The sequence below is a fragment of the Habropoda laboriosa genome, unplaced genomic scaffold (genome assembly GCF_001263275.1).
Source record: "Habropoda laboriosa isolate 0110345459 unplaced genomic scaffold, ASM126327v1 scaffold39, whole genome shotgun sequence".
NCBI lineage: Eukaryota > Metazoa > Arthropoda > Insecta > Hymenoptera > Apidae > Habropoda > Habropoda laboriosa.
This window is the reverse complement of record NW_017100138.1, coordinates 479,092-503,141: the sequence shown is the minus strand read 5'-3', so window position 1 is coordinate 503,141 and position 24,050 is coordinate 479,092. Positions and strand designations below refer to the sequence as shown.

The 24,050-nt window shown below is 34.2% G+C and overlaps 4 protein-coding genes across 4 annotated transcripts in view; 1 reads left to right on the top strand and 3 right to left on the bottom strand.

Moving 5' to 3' along the window:
• Positions 1 to 1,771: 1,771 nt before the first annotated feature.
• LOC108579725 (histone H2A.V) lies at positions 1,772 to 4,875 on the bottom strand. Its single transcript, XM_017943336.1, has 6 exons — positions 4,815 to 4,875; positions 4,495 to 4,624; positions 4,272 to 4,349; positions 2,909 to 3,022; positions 2,191 to 2,320; positions 1,772 to 1,932 (listed from the first exon to the last, which is right to left on the bottom strand). Exons 2-6 carry the CDS (start codon positions 4,495 to 4,497, stop codon positions 1,871 to 1,873), a joined length of 387 nt encoding a protein of 128 aa, XP_017798825.1. The 5' UTR covers positions 4,498 to 4,624; positions 4,815 to 4,875; the 3' UTR covers positions 1,772 to 1,870.
• Positions 4,876 to 5,844: 969 nt separating this feature from the next.
• LOC108579842 (SPARC) lies at positions 5,845 to 16,178 on the bottom strand. The gene is made up of 6 exons (XM_017943466.1): positions 16,020 to 16,178; positions 9,733 to 9,815; positions 8,968 to 9,186; positions 8,394 to 8,612; positions 7,389 to 7,739; positions 5,845 to 6,281 (listed from the first exon to the last, which is right to left on the bottom strand). Exons 2-6 carry the CDS (start codon positions 9,805 to 9,807, stop codon positions 6,225 to 6,227), a joined length of 921 nt encoding a protein of 306 aa, XP_017798955.1. The 5' UTR covers positions 9,808 to 9,815; positions 16,020 to 16,178; the 3' UTR covers positions 5,845 to 6,224.
• Positions 16,179 to 16,256: 78 nt separating this feature from the next.
• Positions 16,257 to 21,928, top strand: LOC108579680. The gene is made up of 2 exons (XM_017943269.1): positions 16,257 to 16,331; positions 20,718 to 21,928. The coding sequence occupies exon 2, from the start codon at positions 21,464 to 21,466 to the stop codon at positions 21,926 to 21,928; it is 465 nt and encodes a 154-aa protein (XP_017798758.1). The 5' UTR covers positions 16,257 to 16,331; positions 20,718 to 21,463.
• A 1,746-nt stretch (positions 21,929 to 23,674) lies between these two features.
• LOC108579668 (ras GTPase-activating protein-binding protein 1) overlaps positions 23,675 to 24,050 on the bottom strand; it is a 3,928-nt gene continuing 3,552 nt past the window's right edge. Inside the window, exons 8-9 of the mRNA XM_017943258.1 lie at positions 24,015 to 24,018; positions 23,675 to 23,931 (exon numbers count right to left, since the gene is read on the bottom strand). Of these exons, the coding sequence (XP_017798747.1) occupies positions 23,783 to 23,931; positions 24,015 to 24,018 (153 nt within the window). The 3' untranslated portion in view covers positions 23,675 to 23,782. The remainder of the gene's footprint in view (positions 23,932 to 24,014; positions 24,019 to 24,050) is intronic.

Here is a 24,050-nt window from a genome sequence, read left to right as displayed (position 1 = left end):
TGCCGACATATGAAACCCTATAAAACGTTGAATAATAACAAGAGTAAATAAGTAAATAAATGTTTATCTATTTCTATTCTTATTTTATAAATAAGATCATTCGTATTATGGCAATACTAACGTTTGTAAAATAGCGTATATCGTTATTCTTTACAAATAAACGCATTTATTTCTAGAAATGAACAATAACCACAATAAAAGAAAAAATTTCTCCGTTCGTTTAAAAATTCTTTATATCTAAACGTATATCATGTATTATTATACGACTGGTCCTGAGGTAATTTTCAATTTTAATTAGACAGACGCTACCTTCTAGCACAAAGAGTGTATTTTTAAATTGTATGTTTACACATAATACGGAAATGACATTACGCAATTTGTGTACAATGATGCATTTACAAAAATCATTCGTTGTTTTACAGCCTTTTAATTATACAATTACTCTTTAATTCCTTTCAATTTAACAACTTTTAAAGAAGGCACAAAATGTAAATTAGTATACTTTTTTTCAACTTTCATCAATTTTTAGTGAGTGAACGATGCTTAATAGTAAAATTGCTCTTTATTATGAAAATGAACATTTTACATATGGCTGGTATTTAATATACGGCGTAAAACCGTGAATACAGCGAAGATTACATTAAATGATGCAAGTAACAATAATTTTATGAAAAATAAAATGAGAAATGATGTGAACGAAACAAAAAAAAAGTCGATAATTATTTTTCTTACAAACGTATACTGTCTGTATGTTTCAAATTACTTCAATCTGTACACTATGGATATTACATTAATTCAACACTACTGCAATAAACATTACGTATTACATCAAAGGCTTTGCAATGCCGAAATACTTTTCATTTTACTTTTACACAAGTAAAAGCTTATCAGATTCAAAGATTCCAGTCTCATAATTATGGGCATAAATTACACTGTGACGTAAAGTTCAACATATTGCGTTATAATTTCATGTTAGTCTAGTTAATTTGGAGAGTTCACTAATTACGGCTCATAAATATCAGTAGCCCTTGCAAAGTTAGCAGAATGAAAACAATGTTTATAGAAGTATAATTTCTCAGTAATCTTACATGCCTACGTCAATACTATAGAGACTGAAAACTTTAAAAATTTAATCAAAAATATTTGGCAAAACAAATTTTAGAATATAAATTGTCCAAAATTAAAAATTTAATCTAGATGCACAATTTAATCTTTATGCACACTGTTCAGTGCTATAAGATAGTTAAGAGTATTTAATAACAAGAATGAGTATGCAACTATTTTTACTTGGAACTACATTTGTAAGATATTACACATTTAGGTGTAAGTAAAAATTTGAAAGTTTAAATCTTGAAAGTAAAAGAAACTTGTGAAATAAAAGTTATTAATACTTGCACGTATTAGACATCTTTTCGAAAGTTTGTTATGCTATTTCCAAATAGCATTATTTAAGAAAAGAGCATTAGTTGCACGCGATAGTTTAAAAAAGAGACAAAGTTAAACACCATCGCTGAAGTAAGAGACCAAAAGGAAAGACCTCCTTTTTGAAACTACGAACTATCCGACACATCCAAGTCCTTAAATACTCCAACTTTCAAAACACTTAATATTTGCATACAGCATCGAAGACTTCTGCAGCTTTGAACAAGCCATGCTATAACGCATCGCTAGTCAATCAATTGCAGTGCAGCATACACTAAAATTTTTTTCATTTCAGACCTATATTATTAAAATTTCCGGTTCTGAATGCCAATTACGTGGTGAATCGCCATCAATTTAGTAACGTAGGTACACTTTGTCAACAATCACTCTGCTGCTTCGCATCTGTTTTGTCTACATAGCTTCAAATGTTCTTAAATGAATCACTAAATTATGCTGGCTTTTGTGAACCCTTCTTTCCAATCAACGATTTGTGGATATGTGGAATAACACCTATAACAGAATAAAATTGTATAAAATAAATATATTATTAGATCTTAATCACATATACATAATATAAAAATATATTAGTCATTTATAGCACAGAAGTAATATTACTAATAAATACAAGAGAAATAATCTTTACTCTTTATTTTCTATAATCTCTTATAGCATTACTTTTTGAAAAGAAACCAATGCTTTGATTTAATGACAAGATTATGGAATTCCTAAAACTCATAAAAATCAATATAAAATCATTAAAAAACATACCTCCTCCTGCGATAGTTGCTTTAATAAGACTATCTAATTCTTCATCACCACGAATAGCAAGCTGAAGATGTCTTGGTGTAATACGTTTGACCTTCAAATCTTTTGATGCATTTCCTGCTAATTCGAGTACCTACAACAAACAAAATATTGCTCCCTAATATATCTAATGTTGCATAACATTTATCAAACTATTAGCACATAAAACTACCAAACAGAATAACTTATGTATAGAGAACAAAAAGTAATATGAAAAAATGAAACAGTGTACAAAACATTTCAACTAAATTCTAACATGATTTTGTAAGTACATGGAATATTTAAAAATCATAAACGCAATCATGAACTAAATCTCTATCGATATAAGAATTATTTATCTATAAGATTATTTCTTATAATTTCAGTATATGATAATATTTTCCTAACAGTTGCAGAATAAATGTATATTTCAGAAAGAAATGAAAAAGATGAATTTAAAAGTGAAAGAATTCTATATAACACGATAAGCAGAAGAATATGTTGTTCCTTATTTGCCTACGGTTGACGAAAAGGCGGGAAAAATCGGCCATGATGCTGGCGTTAGTGACGTCATCAGTCGCTAGTGATGCCAACACATAGTCCTGGTTATAACGGCTGATCTTCCTATTGTGCGTATTTGCCTTTCTTTCTCTCTTTCTTTGTTTTGTGAACGCTTTCTTCTTTCACATACATTCTCACTCACCTCAGCAGTGAGGTATTCCAAGATAGCTGCACTGTATACCGCCGCTGTAGCACCGACTCGACCGTGACTTGTAGTTCTGTTTTTCAAATGCCTATGAATTCTACCAACTGGAAACTGGAAAAAAAAACAAACGTAGTATGTTTAATGTAGGTAAAAATTACATGAAAAGATAGTATTGTTTTCAAGACAAGGTAAATATTTTTGGGTTAGAACGTATCACATGTAATGTCTGTTCAAATAACATAAGGTCACTCAGCGTCAGCAGCTTTTCGTGTAAGAAATATCGAACGAAGAGGAATGATACAATATTGCATGATATTGTACGTTTTCAATATTTTTCTTACTATAATTCTTTATAAAATCATGTTGTATCTGATTCTTCTAAAAGAAAAACCAACCTCGTCTGCACATGGAACAATACACGTAACTCGGTCCTCTTTTAACGTAACGAATATTGAGCGGCATACGATGATTCGGCTTTCCCGAGCTTTCCAGCTTAGTATGTGGTTTCGTCATTCACTAGTGAACGCCCCGCATTTCACTTATTTACTTTTAACAGAATAAAACACTTGCTCATACTATTAAAAATTACAAATTTCTAATTATTATTAATAAATAATTACTTCACTAATTCCACAATGTCACTAATAATCACAATATATAACACTTCAAAATGTCACACGTCGTTTGTATGTCTGCTTTTAAATATTTAAATAAATAATAAAATAATATATGAAAATAAATAAATAATGAACATGTTATCAACTAAGTTTCGATGACGGATAAACGTAAATGAATACAAAAATAACAATACAGTGGCAGCAGACTTATGTTTACTATCATTTCAAATTACTTCGACATCATTGACATGATATAATAAAAATATGAACAATTACTTATATATCGATCCGTATTACACATTTCCTCGATAATTATAAAAAAAAATTAATGAAAGTTATATTAGTAGTTGAATTGAAATATACAGGAGAAGGGGGACTACACAGTCCAACCGTCTCGTTTGAAAACTTCCGAACTTAGATGTAACCATCATAACTTTAATTGAAAAAATAATAGATTTCCTCGTAAGCTTCTTTAGTTATTTGAAGTAATACACATAAATTAAGGTTGAATGAATCACTTTCATATGTTTTATTTACATAAAAATCATTAAAACTTAAAAAAAAATGAATTATTCATCAGCTATCTAAAAACGCTTCAGTTTTTCGCGCCAACCATGATGATTTAACCTGTTTACCTTCCAAAAGTACCGAATAATCATGTATACGTTTGTTGTCGATAAATAATATTGATAAAACTATATTCTATGTATTTGAATTAGTTGAATAAAAGGTAATAAACTCACCTGCAAACCGGCCCTCGCTGAACGAGAGACCGCCTTCGCCTTTGCTTTACCAGAGTCCTTGCCCGCCTTTCCGCCAGCCTGTTCGGAAACGAAAATCACGGTTAATTTACAAGATACAAGCACGAAACTTCACCAGAAGACAGTGTGAACATCGTAGAACACGGCTATGTAGTTACGAGACATGGATGGCTAAAGAATCCGCTGAAACCTCACGGATACTCACCATTATCCGACAAGAGCCTTTGTGGTTCGCTACACAACAGACTTGCCAGAAGCACAGACGACGCCGTCTAAGCGCGGTCCCGCCAAATACGCTTGGCGCTGTCGACGCGTCCCGCGACCGTCCCACGTGACTAAAACACACCAATTGCAGAAGCTGAATGAAATGATTCTTCGCCATCTATTGGTCGTAACTCGTTACTAAAACTCTAGCGAAATAGGAACGTTTCTATCTCCTATCGCTTGAACGTTGCATCGTGTACTCTGGGTAATTTTCCATGCTATCTAAGGTACACTGTGTTATTATTCACGTCGGCCACTTACCGTTTACTTCCCACTTATCGAACACTTCCCAAGTTCTCTTATAATTTTAAACCTATTGAGCACTGATTTTTAATTTTTAATTTGTTTAAACATGAATTGTCTCACATATTAAAATTTGTTTATTACCATCGTTTCTCTTAACACAATTTTTTCTCAAACTTTTTATTTAATGAAGTGAATTTAATTTAATGTTAATGAAGATGTAGAAAAAAAAAAACTTTAGTTTTTATATCAGAAATTCTTTTTATCCACTGTGCTGTCAATAGACTATATGTATTTTTGGTAATATTGGAATTATTTATATTTTGTACATATGCCACCCGTAAAAATTGAAAAGATACTTTTTACAAAACAGTACAGAGCTACAAATGATAAGATTAGCAAATTATATACATTTTTAAATGCATCTACATACAGTAATATTTTGCGTAAGAATCTTGTTACGTTTAAATGAAAAAGTATTATACAACGCTAACGTCACGGTACCGATGAATTTAAAATAAGTAACTTGCAAACTTTCAATTATATCGATAACTCCTTTCTTTCGCACACATTATCACAGATTTAAGAATGTATAATAACACTACATTAAAAATCTAATTTTTCTAATTAAATTATTGAAAGCTTTGTACGGGTGTATTATCATGAAATAAAACGAAATAAAATAGGACATTATGAAAGTATTTCTACACAAGCCCATAAGATAATAATAACGTTAAAACTTCGATCTTCATTATCAAGTAACGGCACAAACGAAATTATTTCTGAAAATGCGAAAAAAAATGTGTGTTTTCTCTGAATTTAGTAGATAACACCGTAAATCATAATACATATGTAATGAATTAACAGTGCGCAGATGAAACAAACTGTATCACTCTTTATTGATAGAAAGGCAGTCACATAATAAATTTATACAAAAGATATGTATGCGTGTGTATGTGTATGTGTGCGCGCGCACGCGTACACGCGTGACTGTACCTGCATGTGTGAAGAACACGTACGTTGTTGCTACGAGAATATCAAAATTATACTATAGGGAAAGGAAACGAGCAGGTGTATCGCGTTTCTATTTGAACCATCATATAGCAGCGAACGATTTCCAGCTTATTAAAACATTATAGGATTATCGCGAGTAGTTCCTAACGTACACATCTTTATATTATTAGAGAGCACTGTCTAAAACTGTGGTTGGCACGACCATCACGAATGGGTTATAATATCGACGAGTCTCTGCGCAGGCATGCGCGTTGGTCGAGTGCAGCAGTTTACGTGCAACTTTTCCCGCCATTTTTCTCATTCCTCGCCCTTTCATCGATACTGTACGCCGTATGTTTACTCTTTCTCTTGTCCCTTTTGTTCGTGTATTCAGCCGTAACCACTACCGCCTATCATTAGAATTCGTCGTAGTTATTATTGGTCGGAGTTCGTTGCTTCGGCTAGCTCGTCACACTTGTCATCCAAATCTTCCTGCAATTGTTAAAATCGATATCACTGTAACTTTGTCATAACAACTCGAGATAAATATTGTAGCTTACTAGATCGATAAAATGAACAACGTAATTGCACAATTTTAATTAATCCTTGAATTTAAATAAAATCCTTCATCATTTTTATGGTTAAGATGGTTAAGCTTTCGCAAGTTACTCAAATTTTGTAACTGCTATCAATTTTCTTACTATTCTGTTCGTATTTATTCAAGGCGCAATATTTATAGATAGATTATACCAGATAATATTTATAAATACCCATATGTTGTTCACTGAAGCAAATGACAGAGAATAAAAATAAAGATATAGCGAAGAAACAAGGATGTACAAAATTAGCGTAGCGATAGTTTCATAAATATTTATATACAAGGAAATAAAAATTGCTTCCTATTAAATAGGTAAAAATAAAATCACAGGACTAACAAGAAGTATCAAAGTTTATAAAGAATATTCGGAAATAATTGTTTGAAAAATTTATACGTCACGAGCAAACGACCTATAATGCTCCAGTAAACATATGAAGAGAATATCCGTGTTGTTAACAGATGCGTGATTATTTAAAGTGACTGAAATTATTTTTTAAGAATTTCATTTGTTACACATGTATATTAGAAGTTTTTAATTAAAATTTTTTTGAAATGTTCAAATCACGTTGAGAAAAAAGAAAAGAAGTACTATTTTCCTCGTCATAGAAATTCATTAAATCCTTCAAATGATAAAGGCAAACTGAAGAGAGAAAAAATTGATCAACTTTCCTCAACTTCGTTATTCAACGAATAATATATCAATTGTAATATTGTTTAACTCTTCAACGCTGCAATATTTCAAATCTTCAAAGAGAAGAAAGAAATCAACTGTGCTATTACAACGCCTACTTTCAACTAAAAATAATATTTTATCATAAATATTTCAAGCGTAACGCTTATTAATAATTAAGAAATTGTAACTATCAAACTCATAAATATCTAACTTCGCATTAAACTTAATTCTTTTACGTTAAACGGTTCATCTGTCTTTACAGATTTAAAAATTAAAATTAAATTAAGTTTAGAATTACATTTCAAGGTGGCAAAATTTATTATGTTACCTCGTCGAGTTGTAAGCATTTGCCCCATTCGAACAGAGTAATTTTATGATCGTCGTTAAGATCGCAGGAATCCAAAAATGGTGCGATACAATGCTCGAGGGCCATCAGAGGTGCTCTAATGGGGAAAAGTTCGTGTCTGGAAACAGCCCTGTCATGGGGGTGACCGTCTAAGTCGCACCATTTCCAAATGGCTGCGTTAGACCAACGCAATGTATGATTCGTTTCCGCTTCTCGTTGCATTTTCAAGTAATGCGATGGCAATTCTTGACGATCAGCTAAATCCCTCATAATATTGAACAGCCAGTCGCGCATACGCCTTGGAAAGTCAGCCATATCTGCCTCTTTGCACATCTGAGAGATGAAATGATAATTAAAACAAAACTATAAACTTGCTATTTATATCCTTTTCCATTTAAATATTTTTCAAACATTGCTCTAATTCCTTTAAAAAAAAAAAAAAGAAGAATTAACACCTATTTTTTAAATAAAGTATTTTAATCGTAATTTTCTTAACACAACAGAGTTGTATAGTTTTATATAGAAATTTAGCTAGGATTTTTACTAAATTGTTGCAGCGAAGGAATTGTTCAATTGTATAATAATGTACGTGAAATTTTAATGCTAAAAGATGTACCTGCTACTTTTTAATGATTCACTTTCGTTTCTTTTCGTAAAATTATTATAAACAAGTATTTACATCCTTATACAATAGTATGACAAAGTAACACAACTGCGTCATGTTTAGTAAACGCAAGCAAAGATATAAAATTGCAAGGAAATCGTTTGTACAGTAGAACAACAACATGTAAAAGATAAGACGAACGATAGTTAAAAAAAAAATATGTTCTGCTCTTTTTAATTTCGTTAATTTTTTGTCAAATTTCAGGGAAGAGAGCGAGAGAGAGAGAGGGTTAACTCTCGCAATACGCGACAAACTGTAAACAGTAAGGATTTATCATTCTGCTATTATGCCTCGATTCATCAATAACGATGACAGATACTTACAGGCATTTGTCGACATTCACCATAGTACTCAATGTGGACATGTTGATAGTCAGATCCTCTGCATCTAGGATCATCGGTGTCACAGAAGCAACGCGCTTGGTAAACTGCACAGTCGCTTCCAAAAGTTTCATTGTAATTGGTGCAAACTTTTCTCCTAGGATCTACCTCTTCGTCGCAAACCTCAACGCAGATACATTCAGCGGTATCATCGTCGACGACCTAAAATTACAGTAGCTTTTGCAACGTATGAATACTTCGATCCCGAAAGAAACGGTCTACGCGAGCACAATATGAAGTTGGAAAAAGTTTCATTTGAAAACTTTTAAATAGGACCTTTTATTTTCAAAAGAAGCAACCTTTCACGTTTTGTGTACCAAATCGAAGAATCTCAGCTAATGTTTCTTTTCAAAGGTTGGTATCGAGGGAAAGTTTGAAAAATAAAGTCAACGAAAAGCCCATTCGTCGTAAGTGTTTCTTTGAAATAATATTCGTATTTTTAAATTAGGTGTACGCGAAGAGGATTTGGATAAAGGTATCTGTGCAATAATAAATCATTTTGTTGCCTCTGACGAACCTTGCAAACTCGTCCTGCGCCGCAGTGTTTATCCATACACGGGTCCATACGGAGCAAACTCTGACGCTTCGATCCAACCTCGTTCCTACCATCTTCAACGGTGACCTCAGTATCCTCCGCTGCCTTCTCGGCTATTTCATCAGCCTCAAGCATGTTCATGACCTCATCTTGAACGCTGGCTTCCGTCGTGGTCGTACGACGGCGATGTTTTTTTCGCCGCTAAAAATCGATAATCATAGTAGCCTATATGACTCTATAGTAAGAGCCAAATGTATTGCCCGGTAGAGGCCATTTCTCCGTCGCTTTTTCACATCGACGAACTCCACCGAAAAAGACCTGTATATGTAGTAGTTCGACAGTTCAACGTATAGGCGCATCTATTTTTGTAACGTTACATTTGTCTTACTTCTTCGTCTTATCAGGATACACCTCTTTTTTTTCTTTTTTTTTTTTTGACAATATACCAAGGCAAGTGTAATTGCACAGGGTGACTGGTAACTGTTATCCGTCGAGCATTAAGAGTGGAACTGAAAAGCGACGGAGGAGAAGTGGCCTTGACCGGCCAATATATTTGGCTCCTACTATAGCTTCTGTATTTCGTAGAAACGTGTTATTAAATGATTTGCTGCTAACAGTAGGAATCTGTAAAATAAATTCTAAGGTGAAGAAAGTAGAGAGGAAATCGTATAGCCGTGAACAGTTTAACAAACGGTGTAATTTTTTACATGAATTTTTGTTGATGTATTTATTTTCTGGTTATCTTACCTGTTGGGCCGAGGTGTCCGCTAGAAGGGACGCTAACACCAACGCAAATAAAAGGAGCTGCAGTTTCGCCCGCATTGCGATCTCTGCAAAAACCAATCGATATGTGCGTGAACTTAACGTGAATTCAAAAGTGAACTTTTGTCACTTTAAACGTGATTAAACAATTTTTCTCACATCGATACAAATCGAAGTGAAGATACAGAAAAGAAATTCTGAAAGTTACACGCGATAATACGTATCAGTATGGAAAATTCGCTCGTTTTTGGGAAGTTACTAACGGATCATTTTAACCCCGGCTGGTCTTAAAGTAGACGTTCATTTTCTTTCTTTTTTCACATGTTTGAGGGTGAAAACATAAATAAATGGCGGGCGTCTGTCCTCCGCAACGTTCTTCTGTAAACTTCCTCCGCGACGAAGGTTTATTATTTTAACATGAGTTAACCGGTGCCTTCAATTGAAGATCGTTTGCTGCGAAACTATACACGTTACGGTTTAATTTTGAAAATTCACTGTAATGTAACGTGTATGAACGACCGATTCCGCTCGGGTCAACGTGACCAGCGATAAATCTCTGAGACCTTAATAGGAGCAACGAAGCGATAACCCAGATACTTGGAAATCACGATTCTTTATAAATGTTCGTAACAACTTCAATGCACACTGCGAGCACTCAATTCACTTCCTTCATTTTTTACGCCTGTGAATATTAGGTCATCCGATAAGTTCGTGTGAAATTTTATAATTTAGATCAATACTTCCAACGAACCATTAAATTTGATAAAAGAGAAAAAAGAACGTAAGCGCCTTCTCATTCCACAGCTGTTTTTCCTTGGTAAGACCATTATATTGTCCTCGTTGTAGTATTTCCTTGAATTTTCGTTAAAATATTTCTCCTTTCGGCACGAACTTATGTGGATGACCTAATACATCTTATGACAAATGCGGATGATAAAATCTATTTATACGGTTGTCTTTATTGCCTCGAATTGATGACAAGAAACGAAGGTCGCGATGAATTCATCAACGGAATACGAACGCCCACTTGTAGCCTGAAGGATGTTCACTTGTTTTTAAATGTGCATGATTTTAAAAGGACTTCGCTATTAGTTCTTCCCACTAATGTTGTTTTCATTTGTTCGAGTATTGCTTTAGAAAAGTTACAATTAGAATGTTACATTTATAAATGGTGAATAAATTTTGTTAATAAGAAAATGTCTGCAAAAGTAAATGGTAAACGATGCTGCGATTTTTACTTACGAGAACTTAGATATTTTTCAATTGTTATCAATTATTCAGCGGAAAAATCAACTGCATGTGGAATAGATCGAAAAAATTCTTAGTTTACGTTTAATTCGATTATTTCTTCAAGTATGCTAATCTAAGTCAGGTACTTTGATATTGACGGGGCCGCATTTAGGCGCATACCGGAGCCTCGCTTTCTGTAGGATCACATTTTAAAAGTTTGTGTTATTTTTATTCCATTGAAATGTGTTATTACGAAAATGTCGACTTTTATTCTCAAAAGTATACGGCCCTGAACGAACCGTTGTTACTTTAATTAAACATATTTTTTTAACGCATGCAAGTATTTATAGATATGGTTCTTCGAGATTATCCTGTTACTATCTTCGAAGAAAATTAAGAACGAATTTCTCGTTAAGAAAGCAAGCCTGGTGAATGATTAAGAAAATATTTGTACATGTATTAACTGTTAGTTCATAACTGAATTACAAATATTATGTTCCTGTGTTCTCGTATGATGGTTTATATCTGCGAATTAAAACACGGTTCCCTTACTTGCTAGCGGGTTCACGTGCTAAATATATCTTACTTGGTTTATGAATAAGGTTCATTCGGCTTGATTACATTCACCGCATGAAATTTCCGCGAATCGTTAAACACTGTTACGATTACACTTTTTTTTTACTCTTTCATCTCTCTTGCAAACTTCAAACCTAGATTTTGTTTAAATAAAACTAGAGCATGTTCTACTTCCACGTTACATTTACTCTTCTATTTTTGTATCGTAGAAATTCAACGTATGTATTGACAATTGCAATTGTCCTCGTTATTCTCCGTAATTTTGTCATATACAGGGTGTCACATTTAGATTAACTCACTCGAATATCTACGAAACTGTCGATCATATCGGAAAATGCTTCGAATAAAAGTTGAATGGTTTCGAGAGGCGCACAATTTGACGCAAGTAATTTTTTTAAAGATGGCCGCGCAGGGAACGTACGAAGGTAAATTCTGTTTTTCAAAATGGCGTCCTATATTTTTGAATGCGCTGTTCGATGTAGCCCGTCATTCCCTACAAAAGAATACCAAGCTGTATGCGCCAAAAAAAACCATTAATCTAGGCATTAATTAACGACAAGCTACATCGATCAATGCCTTCGAAAATATATCAGGCCGTTTAAACGAAAAAAGAAGCAAAGTTGATCTTCATAGGTTCCCTACGTGTTCATCTATAAAAAAGTCTACTTGTATCAAATTATGTGCCTCTCGAAACCATTCAAGTTTTATTTGAAACGTTCTTTTATGTCGTTTCGCAGATATACTTGAGAGGACTGATTTAAATGGGACACCCTGTATAACCCTTTTGTTCTTACGAATCAAACAATCAGAAAACATTCTGCGTACGAGACTTGAATTCCTCGAAGAAACGTATCGCGATTCGCCTATTCCACGAAATCACTTTAACCCTACAGCTAACAGCGCAAAGGTATCTTGCGTATCGTATGAGTGCTAGAACATCGGAATTTAAATTTTCTATAACATTTAGCAAAAGTTCAAGCAACTTTCAACCCTTTGGTGACCAGTGGAATGCACACGTTCCATATGAGTACTCGAATAAAAATTGATTCGAATTTAGCATCTACTGCAGAACCGTACTGATGATCGATGGATAAACAAAAAATTCGTAAAACACTAATACGGTCGCGAAAGCAGGGCCGCGATTACACTTTCGGAGGCCCCAGGCGGCGACATCGTTACGAGTCTATCTCGGTTAATCAAATTCGTACACATTTTGTTTTATGTTTATTGAAAATTAAACTTGACATTTCTGTGATAACTCGTTTCAATAAATTATTGGTCCGTAGAAATTCTCGTCGATGTCGACCTCTTGATAAATTGCGAACATTCGTAAATTTAGAGTTTCCGTGTTCGGCGGCCTCTTGACTTTAATATTTAAAAATACGTATCTTATTTTGCAACTGTAATTAGGCTCTTTTTTGTATTGCTATTTGTGAGGAATAAGGTTTGATCATGTGGCCCCCTAGAGAGTAAGGCCCCAACTTGCGGCCCTGCACGAAAGGGTTAAAATATTTATTCGTTTATTTGAGGTTAAGTTAGGTTAGGTTACGTATAAATTAGGTGAAATATAACTGCATAAAACGTATCAATTTCATACGATAACTATATCCAATGATCATCTTACAGAAAAAGCTGATGTGGAGTTTCTGGTAAAAGGGAAGTTCCAAGTGTGTCGCGGCAACAAGACGATCCAGAAATACAATTTACGAAGCGTTGGAGGCATGTAGGAATCGCGAACGGCCCTGTTTTTATCGCTTCTCTGATCGGCGCCCACGAAATCGCGTAATCGTCGTCATTCAACGTTTAAATGAATACGTACCACGCTACTATACGCTTCTCTCGTGACCGAAATGCTTTCTTATCTCGTCGAGATTTAACAGCAACTGGAAAATCGTGGAAATAGACGAGAGTAACTTGTGTTTCGAGTACCTTTCGTAAAACGTATCCTTTCGTCGAAAGAGCAACAAGACGATGGATATTTTACAAAATGAAACTTGTTCCTCGTGTAGTTGACGTTGCTCAAAGAACACTCGACTACCGTCTGAGTAGACATTTTTACCAAAGAACACTTTCTCGCTGATCGTCGTGAAATTGATTTAGATATCATGTGCTACTGTGCTGCAAAAATTCGAGACCTTATAACCTTGTACACAGGGCCGCATTTACACTGTCGGAGGCTCTAAAGAACAAGTCTATCTCAGTTAATCGAATTCATACACATTTTTCTCTAAGTTCATCGAAAATAAAAGTCGACATCTCCATAACGACTCGTTTTTAATGAAATAAAAATGGCACCAAGTTTTAAAATGTCGCCCCGTAGAGAGTGAGGCCTCAGCTCGCGCCTAATGCGCTTTATGGTAAATGCGGCCTTGCCCGTACAATACGATCTTCGCAATTCTACAATTGTCTCTAGGACGTTTTCGATTACGCGACGCACAGTGGAGAATTTGTATGGAAAAGTTGGCCAAAATTATCTGACAAGTTTCAGCGGAGCCAAAATGCACGTAGAAACGGTGTAACGTAATTATTTGGTACAATTTCACGTGAACGTTCACAGGAGAATGAAAAATTCAGAAATAAGGCGATTTATTTTAATTATGAAATTTTCATACCGACACTCTCCATTAGAAAGTTACACGCATACGCAAGGAAGGAGAACCAGAATTTACCAATTTGATAAATAAGTTTCACATAATATCATAGGAATGTTAGATCGCAGACAGACTTTGCTTACAGAAAATTAAAAACAATAACGATTACAATAGAATAATAACAGAAAGAAAAATCCTTTATGGCCTTCTTCTGTCTAAATTCCGACGTTACAAAAATGGCCGTTACGATACTCCATTTTAGTAACGTTATAAGAAAGAAACACTACTTGGTTTTTAATTAAGTTTCAATATACGAATTTTGGCCAACTTTTTAAATAAGACGTTCTTCCACGAGCATTGGGATCATTACGATCGAAAATGCAATTTTCATCGATATCACATCTGCTGACAATTCTTTACAAATTTGAAATTTACACCGTGGAAGTCAATAGCACAATTTACCTCGTCTCGTTGAAAAGTGAAGATAATTGAAATTAAAAGATTAAACGATCTGTTGAAAAGTTCTTAAACCTGTTAACATTTTTCACGGAAACGTTTGTGTAACTTGCAGCGCACGGTGATTCTAAAGTTTTGACAGATAGTGTACCTACGTGTTACGGTCGTAGAAAATTTTCGCGAATACAGACGCGTGCAATATCATTCGCTCAAATTACCCGCTCCAGAAAACCGAAGGTCCTGATAACAATATATTTCTTTCGTATAAAGGATGTTATATTTCCGTTCTAAAAAGAACAGTTTCCGCGGAATGTGTGACAAGATAAGCTGGTTGCGACAAACGCCTCTTATTAATGTGTTTACCCGGTACATACACTCAGATAAAGTATGAGCCGAGTTTGTGTTACAGAAACAATACAACGCTGTTTATTTAATTAGACCAACGGTTTCGAGACTTCAGTAACTTCCTCGTCGATGATCTTAATTAGATAATCAGTAAAATCTTCCGCGTAACGAAATTAATAGCAGCGTAGTGTTTGAATAAAATTTCTGAAATATCGTTATATTCACTATACTACGAAACATTCGTCAATTGAACAATTTCCTTACTTTTTAATTTGTATATGTTTGCGCGTGGGTGTGTTTATTTTTAATTGAACATATTGTGTATTAAGTGGCCAAATTGACGATTTCAACAAGAAACGCGTAATACATCTTTCATCATTGGAATCCCTTCAAGAATATTTGAACATATTTCTTGTAACAATGCTCATAATAGAGCGATATTAATGAATTTTAATACGCCAAGTTCTCTTATCTGTGAAAGCATTCGATCGAAAGAGGCAATAGTTTGTAAACAATGTTTGGAAATAAACACATTAAGCCGGAATGAAATTTCAAGGATTTCATATCTGTTATTTAATATCGTATTAGGTTCACTGAAAATTTCACGAATATCTTAAATATTAAATAAAAATCTGTAACTCGTGCGTTAAGTTTTAATAATTAAAATATTCGTTCTTTTAATACTATGATAATTATAACATAGTCCTGAAGAAACTTATATTTAGAGTCCTGAATGTTGTGTACTTATGCTAAACGATAGTATTTTAACAATTCTTAATTTCTTGCCGCTGCAGATCCTCGAAAAGAAGGAACTGCTGTATTTCGAATAATTTGTCCGAATAAAGTAATTCGACACAGAGCGGATATATTAAATTCCTACAGCTGGAATATTCGTTAGGAACATTCGTAAAAATGTAGTAATAAGGTTGCCCAAGATAGCGTACGATCAAGTCCTGGAAGGCGTGAACGATTGGTCAGAAGTTATTTTCGAAGAAACGTTTAATCGCGACAATTTTCTTGCATACTTATGCCTGTACGAAATGCACACTTGTCCGCACGGTTACAATAACGTACCTCTTTTCGCGTTTCGTTCCTTTCCCTTGTTGCCGGCGTTGCTGTTTTATCCTTTCTCCGGCTGTTTTCGAGAACGTTTAAAAGAGCCCTCCAAATTGGTCGCTGGACCGGTACTGACTGCGCGCAGCGCGCGGAGGAACGGCCGGCGGAGACTCGCCGAACTCGCCGCGAGCAACCAGAGATGATCTCATCGTTTTTCTTTCTTCCGACACCCCCGTTTGATCTTTCTGCCATATGCACCGCTTCTCGTTTCTCTTGTCGCTTTACGAGCAAGATACTGTGCGATATATTACACAACATGGGTCTCCATATGTAAGCCAACCAGTACACACTCGTCTCGAAGTTTCTTTTCCAAGTAATCTTGAAATTACTCAACAAGAATTCCAATTCTTTCTCTGTGTTCCTTTGACTCTTGTGCCCTTGCACCGTGCACATTACGGATACACATTGTGGCAAGGCTTTGTAAAATCTTCGAGGTTATTTTTCGGTATAATTGAGCATCAATTAAATAAGGTTATGATTATTCCAAATAGCGTACGGTAAATATTACATAAATTTCTAATGGAAGTATTCTGTGCTATAATTTATCTGAGTACTAGTGAGATAAATGTAATTGTTAGATATGCCGGAGAAAGAAGGAAACATAAAAAACTTACAACTTTAAATCGTTATTATTCAACATGAATGAACAGGAATTGGTCTATCGTTTAAATATAGCTGTATACATTTGGTCATATTTTTATGGTTATGAACACTTCTGAAATCGTACGACGAATTGCTAAAATGCAACTTGAGTTTTTTTTTTTTCAATTACCTAGGTAGAACACAAAATGATAAACTTCCTTCTCAGAAATATATTTTCAGTTGTATTAGAGTAATTCTCTCCTACACTCTCTTTACTCCTCTATGCCAGTCATTTTAATAAAATGCTCAACATTTGCGACTCGATTTTCAATTTATAAAAGTTTATTCCACAAATATTAGTAGACGATTAAATATAAAGAAAGCTGTAGTACAAACACATTTCACTGTATCAACATCGCTGCATCGCGTTAAAATAAAGAAAAGTAAATCTCTAAAAACAAAATACAAATGTTTAATTCTTTTTATTAAACTTTCTGCCGAGTAATAGTTCATTTACGAGCGAAAACATACTTGACAAATTCATATGTACAAATCATGCTATATGTATTAAAAAATAAAAATTTACATAATCCCGTAGAAAATTGCGTTTAACGAAACTTGACTGTTACATAGCTTATATGTAGTATTAACGATATAAGGTCGCTGAACCGTATTACATTATTTAGAAAATTGCAACAATTTACGGAAACGGCAGCAAAATGAAAAAATATTCTTCAGCAGTACATTAACACATTTACATTCATAATGTTCAAGACTGTTTATAATGTTAAATAACTAATATGCTTATTTTTATTTAATTATATCATATTACAATGTTATACTTGTTGGTAAAAAATGTCAGATATTGCTTCAGTCATATCGTTTTTGCAAAGAATAAAAACATCTTATAATAAACATATCAAATTGTACGTTACAAATTTACTTAAAATCTATTATCTATCAGAGATTCATCATTGTTATCCGCTGAATTCATTCGTAATGTAAACCTTATAATTAGCGTATAGTATGAAACTGCTTATAATTTCCATTAGATTCTATAAAGCTATAAGGCTCCGTTCGATATTACGTGTATAAAATTAGAATTTGTACGTCCATTTCTAATCTAAAGACGAAATCAATTCGTTTAAACGTATCGTTTTTTTGATTACCCATACAACAATGCCTTGGTCATTTGAAACTTTATTTCACATTATAGTTTATACAATAAAAAAATGTCATCGGTGTTTTCTTTTTTTTTTTTTTCTTTCTTTGGTGCTTATACTGCGAGAGCTAATAATTGATAGGCATTACGTACTGTCACAGTTTCATATTGTTCAACGAGTAATCAGGTCACTGTTGTGAAGAAATGTTTCAAGTGATCATAAGTAAGCAACTACTACGTTTACTATTCGTTTAAGAATAAGAGTAAATCAATTCGACTGTTTAATTGAAATAATATAATTTACATCGAACTATATAACGAAACTATACATAAAGACACGTTTATACGTTTACGCAAAATACTGTACGCATATTTCAGTGAAATATAAGAGAAAATAAAATTAAACGGGAAAGATACACAAACACGTGGAGATTTTTACAAAACTTTCAAATTTATCTCTTTCAAACTTAACACATTTATCAGAATTCGTTCGACAAATAACAAAATGTTATGTATTTTCTATTTTCATCTTGTTACCTACACTTGAACAAATATAATATATATAATGTTACAGGCAAAGAAGCGAACATACTTCCCTTCTTAGTTTCTGCTTCTTATGCATTTTATTAACAAAAAATTAACAAGAAAAACAACATTTTCGATGGAAAATTGGCTATAATTAGAAAAATCATGTTTTACTCCAAGTAAACGTTTAGAACTTATTTAAGTAAATTAGAATATCCTTCTAAAGAATTACAGATAATATTTATTAGTCGTTATTATTATAGATAATCATTCTTAAACTCATATACACATAATAATTGACTTAAGTTTGCAACTAAAATATTTCATTGAAATTCCAAAGAAATGGTGAAATATTTCAATAAATAAAGAGATACTAATAGGAGTTGGTAGTAAGGTAGGTATATTATACTAAATGCAAAAAGTTACAATACATTTGATGATTGTTTTTTTTTTTTTCATTTTCCTTTAACATTATTTCCTTTTTTGTCGTAGTAACGTTGACCATGGTTGTACACACAAACTGGCCTGATAGACCGAAATAAAAATGTATGCTACAAAAATTCACAACTTATTATTCGCCATCCTCTAACTATTATACTGTTATTAATAATAGTCACTTAGAAACGAAAACATTCACACTAAAAATTTGTAGAGCTTTCGTTCAGGTATATAAAGAGGTGATCTCGCGTTTGCGTGGCTTTTGAACACTTTCTTTTCAATGCAGTTAGACATGAAATGCTTATTAACGTATATCTCGCGATTCCACTGAACTTACCTAAAAACTGTATATACATATTGAAAATTTAAATAAAAGCAAGGTAAACATTAAGATGCTGCATTCTATTCGTCGAAGCTCAAAAAGAAGCTCGTTAAAATATCTAGCCGTGAAAGTTCGTCATCGCTTTTTAAATCTACAGTTTATGAAGGACAAATTAAGTAACTGATTTGACGCATACAATTAGCAACGTCATTCATTGAATATACAAAATTTAGTATATTATTATTTGTACAATTGAAAATATCATTATTATTATTATTATATGGAAATAGAAGGCATTTCGGCATTTGAACATATGTCGAAATAAACAATCTTCTATTTTACAATGAACTCTTGGCAATGATAAAATTTTCTTATGGACGACTGGATAATTCATAAGCACGAGCATGCTTTTGTAAATATTCTACGTATTCGACACAAGAAACAATGCAGCCAACTAATTACGCGAAATTACCTCTTTATCTATAACCGAGACAAAGCAGCATCATCGCGATACAGCAGAAAGCAATGTTTTAAAAACATCGAATTTTGTTAGACAAAAACGTCACACCGAATAAAGCTCTACTTAACTAAAATTCTATACCTTGGAGAAAAGGTGTGCATTAGAGAGAGAGAGAGAGAGAGAGAGAGAGAGAGAGAGAGAGTGCAAAGAAAATCAAGCACTAATCTGCGATGACTCTGCTGCATCCCGGACATAGCAATTGTAACGCATTCAATTACAAACTATTGCGGATGTTTAATGTATACTACGTAACAATTTAATGGATCAATAAGAAACGTAAATAATTACTTTTCACATATTCTCAGCCTTAATATCGTAGCATTTTGTGGTTTAGTCGCCGTGCACTTTATGATTTTTATCGAATTCGAAATCAGTTAATTTATCACTATCAACATATTGTTATCACTTCTGCGTTGTCAACGCGTTATGAAAAACAGTTCATTCTCTATTTGTATTCTGTACTTTCATTTGTGCACTTGAATTCGGGCGAGGTGTATACGTACAAGATGGCACATAAATTACCATATGCGCAACACCACCATTTCATGTGGATGGTAGTTTCGTATTACTTTTACTTTTGCACTCATGATTCTTCTATATTGTTTCAATGTTGACTTGACAATTTTGTTCCGATTATTCGATGACTTTTAATGTGATGACAATTTAGAGATAAATTAAAATCTGGTTAAAAAAAAACATGTAACGAATAGACCAGAAAAGATATCGCCCTGTCTCTAATAATCGCAGAACTCATTTTGCAAACTGTTACTACAAATTGGAAAATATTTCTGGTGCTTTTTTTCTTTCTTTTTTTTGTTTTTTTTTTTGAAAAACATAGTTTTCTCTTTCATTCACTCACACACTCATACGCTGACTCACTCTCTTTTGTTTCATCCTGCCCTAGCACCTTTATACGGACACGTGTCGAAAATACAGATAGGAAAATACTATCTACATATTAGGGTACTTATGAAGATATTAGGAATTAAAATATTCCTCAATTCCATTTGGTGATATACAATAAGTGCACGTGCTGAATTTACTTTTCTCATATAAAGGATAAGTTTTTAGATTATCCTCTAATTATTTTCTAATTTCTAATTCTAGACAAGAGATGGGGGGCCATCTGTGCCTCACTTCAGACAGAGGATCACTGGATGAACAGGGAAATCCCAAAACAAGCAGTCTATGAAGCAATAAAGAGCTTCCAAGTATGAATAAAAGCACGTCCCACCTTGCTAGAATGGATCCCAGAAAGAGAAAGATCACATCCAGATGCGGCCAGCCTAGAAGAGGAAGTGATTTGTCAAGTAACAATGGTTTGGAAAAGGTTTGCCATGAAAGCTATCTTCACGATGGAAAGTTTCATCTCCACCCAGATGAAATCACCTGTCAGTGGCAAGAGAAGCCTACGACCTAATCCAAACACTAAAAGACGTAAGAAATAAACACGGAAAAAACATTCACTACTTAAAACTTGCTCCCCTTGGGGGAGCAGATTTCTTCCACCACCGAAACTTTCCGAACCTATACTTTGCTACCATGTATATGACGAAAGGGCACGGTTTGCTAGGAAAAGAAGTGCAGTTCGTCATCACTGAGATGTAAGGAGTTGGTTAGGCCACCATCAAAAGAATGGCAGGGAGATCTAAGAGAAAAGGTGCAGGGGTATCAGAGGAAACAAGAAATCTCGTGAAAATAGGGTATTTAGCTGAGATCAGTGAGGAACTCATTTCAGACACAGATGAAGAAGAAGAGTCCCTTTCAAAGAGAAGGATGAGAAGGGTCAAACAACCAGACGAGGATAAAAGAGAATAAACTAGAAAAATGACCAAAAAGAGCTTTAAAACAAGATGAGTGATCTAAAAGAAGGTATAATCTTTACAAAGAGGACCCACACCTCATCATCAGTCAGCGAGAAGGAGGCGGGACCATCCACGAAGGAGCCAACACTCCTACAGTCGCCAAGGACGACAAGGAGAAAACAGAAAGAAAAAGATACAGAGATGACTCCACCCGTCACAAGAGGGAAGAAAAAAAAGGTGGTGGAACCCAGGCTACCCAGGGAGGCAACCCCTCCTCAAGCGTCGCAGAGTGATACCGCGATCCTAAAAGAAATACTAGAGCTATGCAAGAAGCAATCAGACACATTTTCCGAGCTAGTAACGGAGTTGCGAAGCCAGAAAACACAACTAGAGGGTCTAACCCTGAAAGTGCAAGGACTCCAATACGACAAACAACTCAGTCTAATTTCACCAAATCACTGTTACTTTATACTTCATGCAAATAAAACTATTCGTTCATACGACAACGCGTAGATTGAAAAACGTTTAAAAGTGCATTTTACAGCAAGAAAACTATTAAGATTCGAAAATGAATATTTATACTTATTTCGATTTAATTCTTGATATTGAAGTATAATATCGAGGAAAAGATCCAGATGTAAGAAGAAGTTTAATATTTCTATATGAACATTCGTCACCTCAGTGCGAAGATTGGAAAATTGCTATTTATGTTTGTATAATAATTACAAGAATAAAGCTAGATACGTCAATAAGCACGGCAACTTTTTTGTCAATATACATTCTAATATTCCCGCAACTTTCTGTAATTGCGACATTTTGCATGAAGTCAAGCTAAAATTCTGTGTTGTTATAACGGTACTAGGTCTCTCTGTTTTAGCATCACACTGCAAGTTCTGCGATCACCAGAGACTATTAAGTTATCAGATACTATATAATTTGTAAATGAACCGAACGATCATCCTTATACAACCTAAATAAAAGACAAAAAAAAAAAAAGCAGAAAAAGGAACGAAAGGTTGACAGAAACAATAGTGTAAACAGGAATTGGCGAATGTCAACGTAAAAGGAAAAAAGCAGAAGCCTAATACATGAAGATGCATGAGGAGGAAAAGAAAATCGAACAAAAATCAGCAGATTGGAACAAAATAGAGCATAAGCGACATGCAGATGAATTAGGAAATGGCGAGACCAGCTGCAGTCTAAAGGTCCCACTATCAATCGATACCGGTCGATTAATAGTTGGCCATATTTTGTAAGAAAAATCGACTGTGTCTTTTTATATGCGACCACAGAACAGCCGCAGTTCTCTATTCGTTAACCAACACCGATCAACTACCACCTATAAACATTATTGCCGACTTTCTACATGTAGGTGGAACGTTTCATCGGCAGCCAATGAATTAATTCGAGAGCATATGAAATGTACGACGATATTCCATAGTTAAGAAACGGTTCGTATCCTCTCGTTTTAATTTCTCTTAGTTTGACTCGTTTCTTATTTATACGATAGCGGAATTCGTACCGCTTATGTCTCCTTGATGCGATTGGCAAACGGAGAAAACTAAAAGAGCGACGTATGACTATCGTAATATATATCCAAAAAAAATAAACCGAAGAAAAAAACAAAAGGTATATTATCGAACCGTAGCTGTTTCTCTCTTTCTCTATTTGTATGCGCGCGTAAGAGCGCCCCGGTCTCTTGGGAAGTAGTGTGAGCACATGCGTGCGTGTATTTCTACAATGCCCCTCGTTTTTACATGCCGCACACGTGTTCTGATGTTCCTCTTTCTTTGAATTTTTTTCTGCTCTTTATCACAACAATTGGCAATTATTTTTACTTCTTGGATATTAACTTCTAAGAAACGTGGGCTGCGTGTCAGGAGACAAAAACGCGCCCATATTTCTAAAGAGGATATCACGCGTCGCTCTGCTATGCATATATGTGCAAATGAATGTAGTTTTATGTTTTCTTCGTAAAGTCTTGTAGATCATCTGATGTAAATGTATGAAGAACGAACTCGTAGTATTTGTTTCATCAAATATTCAACGCACTAAGTTGAACGTTCAATGAATTATTTTACTAAATCATTATTTTGTATCCACGAACACGACGAACTTAGCTTAAATGCGATAACCTGGATGTCCTACACGAGTTCGTATTCCATACAATTTCAGCTGCGTAACCTATAGTTGTTGCTTGACAAACGATGCAAGCTATGTTTAAGCGTAAACGGATAGCGCCTTTAATCACGTCGTGTGGCATACGAGATAGTCCTGGATTTTGAGTTGGGAATTGCGGATGGTAGTTATATACCGATGACTTGTTCAAGAAGAAAGAAACTGGAGAGTGCCTTTAACATTGACATATTAGCGGCGGTTTTGATAGCTTGGATTACTTGGGTTACCAGACTGTCTCATTCCACCACCTCCCCTTCCACCATCGCCGCCTCGTGAAAATCCTCCACGCCCTCCTCTTGTGCCATGTTGACCACCTCTCATCACACCTCCAGGTCCTCCTACAAAATATAAAAATTTACCTGCGATACAATTATTTAACATTTTATACACTTACAGTGTAAGAACTACTACGTAACGTTACCATTCTTTAAATTATTTAAAATTAATATTTAATAAG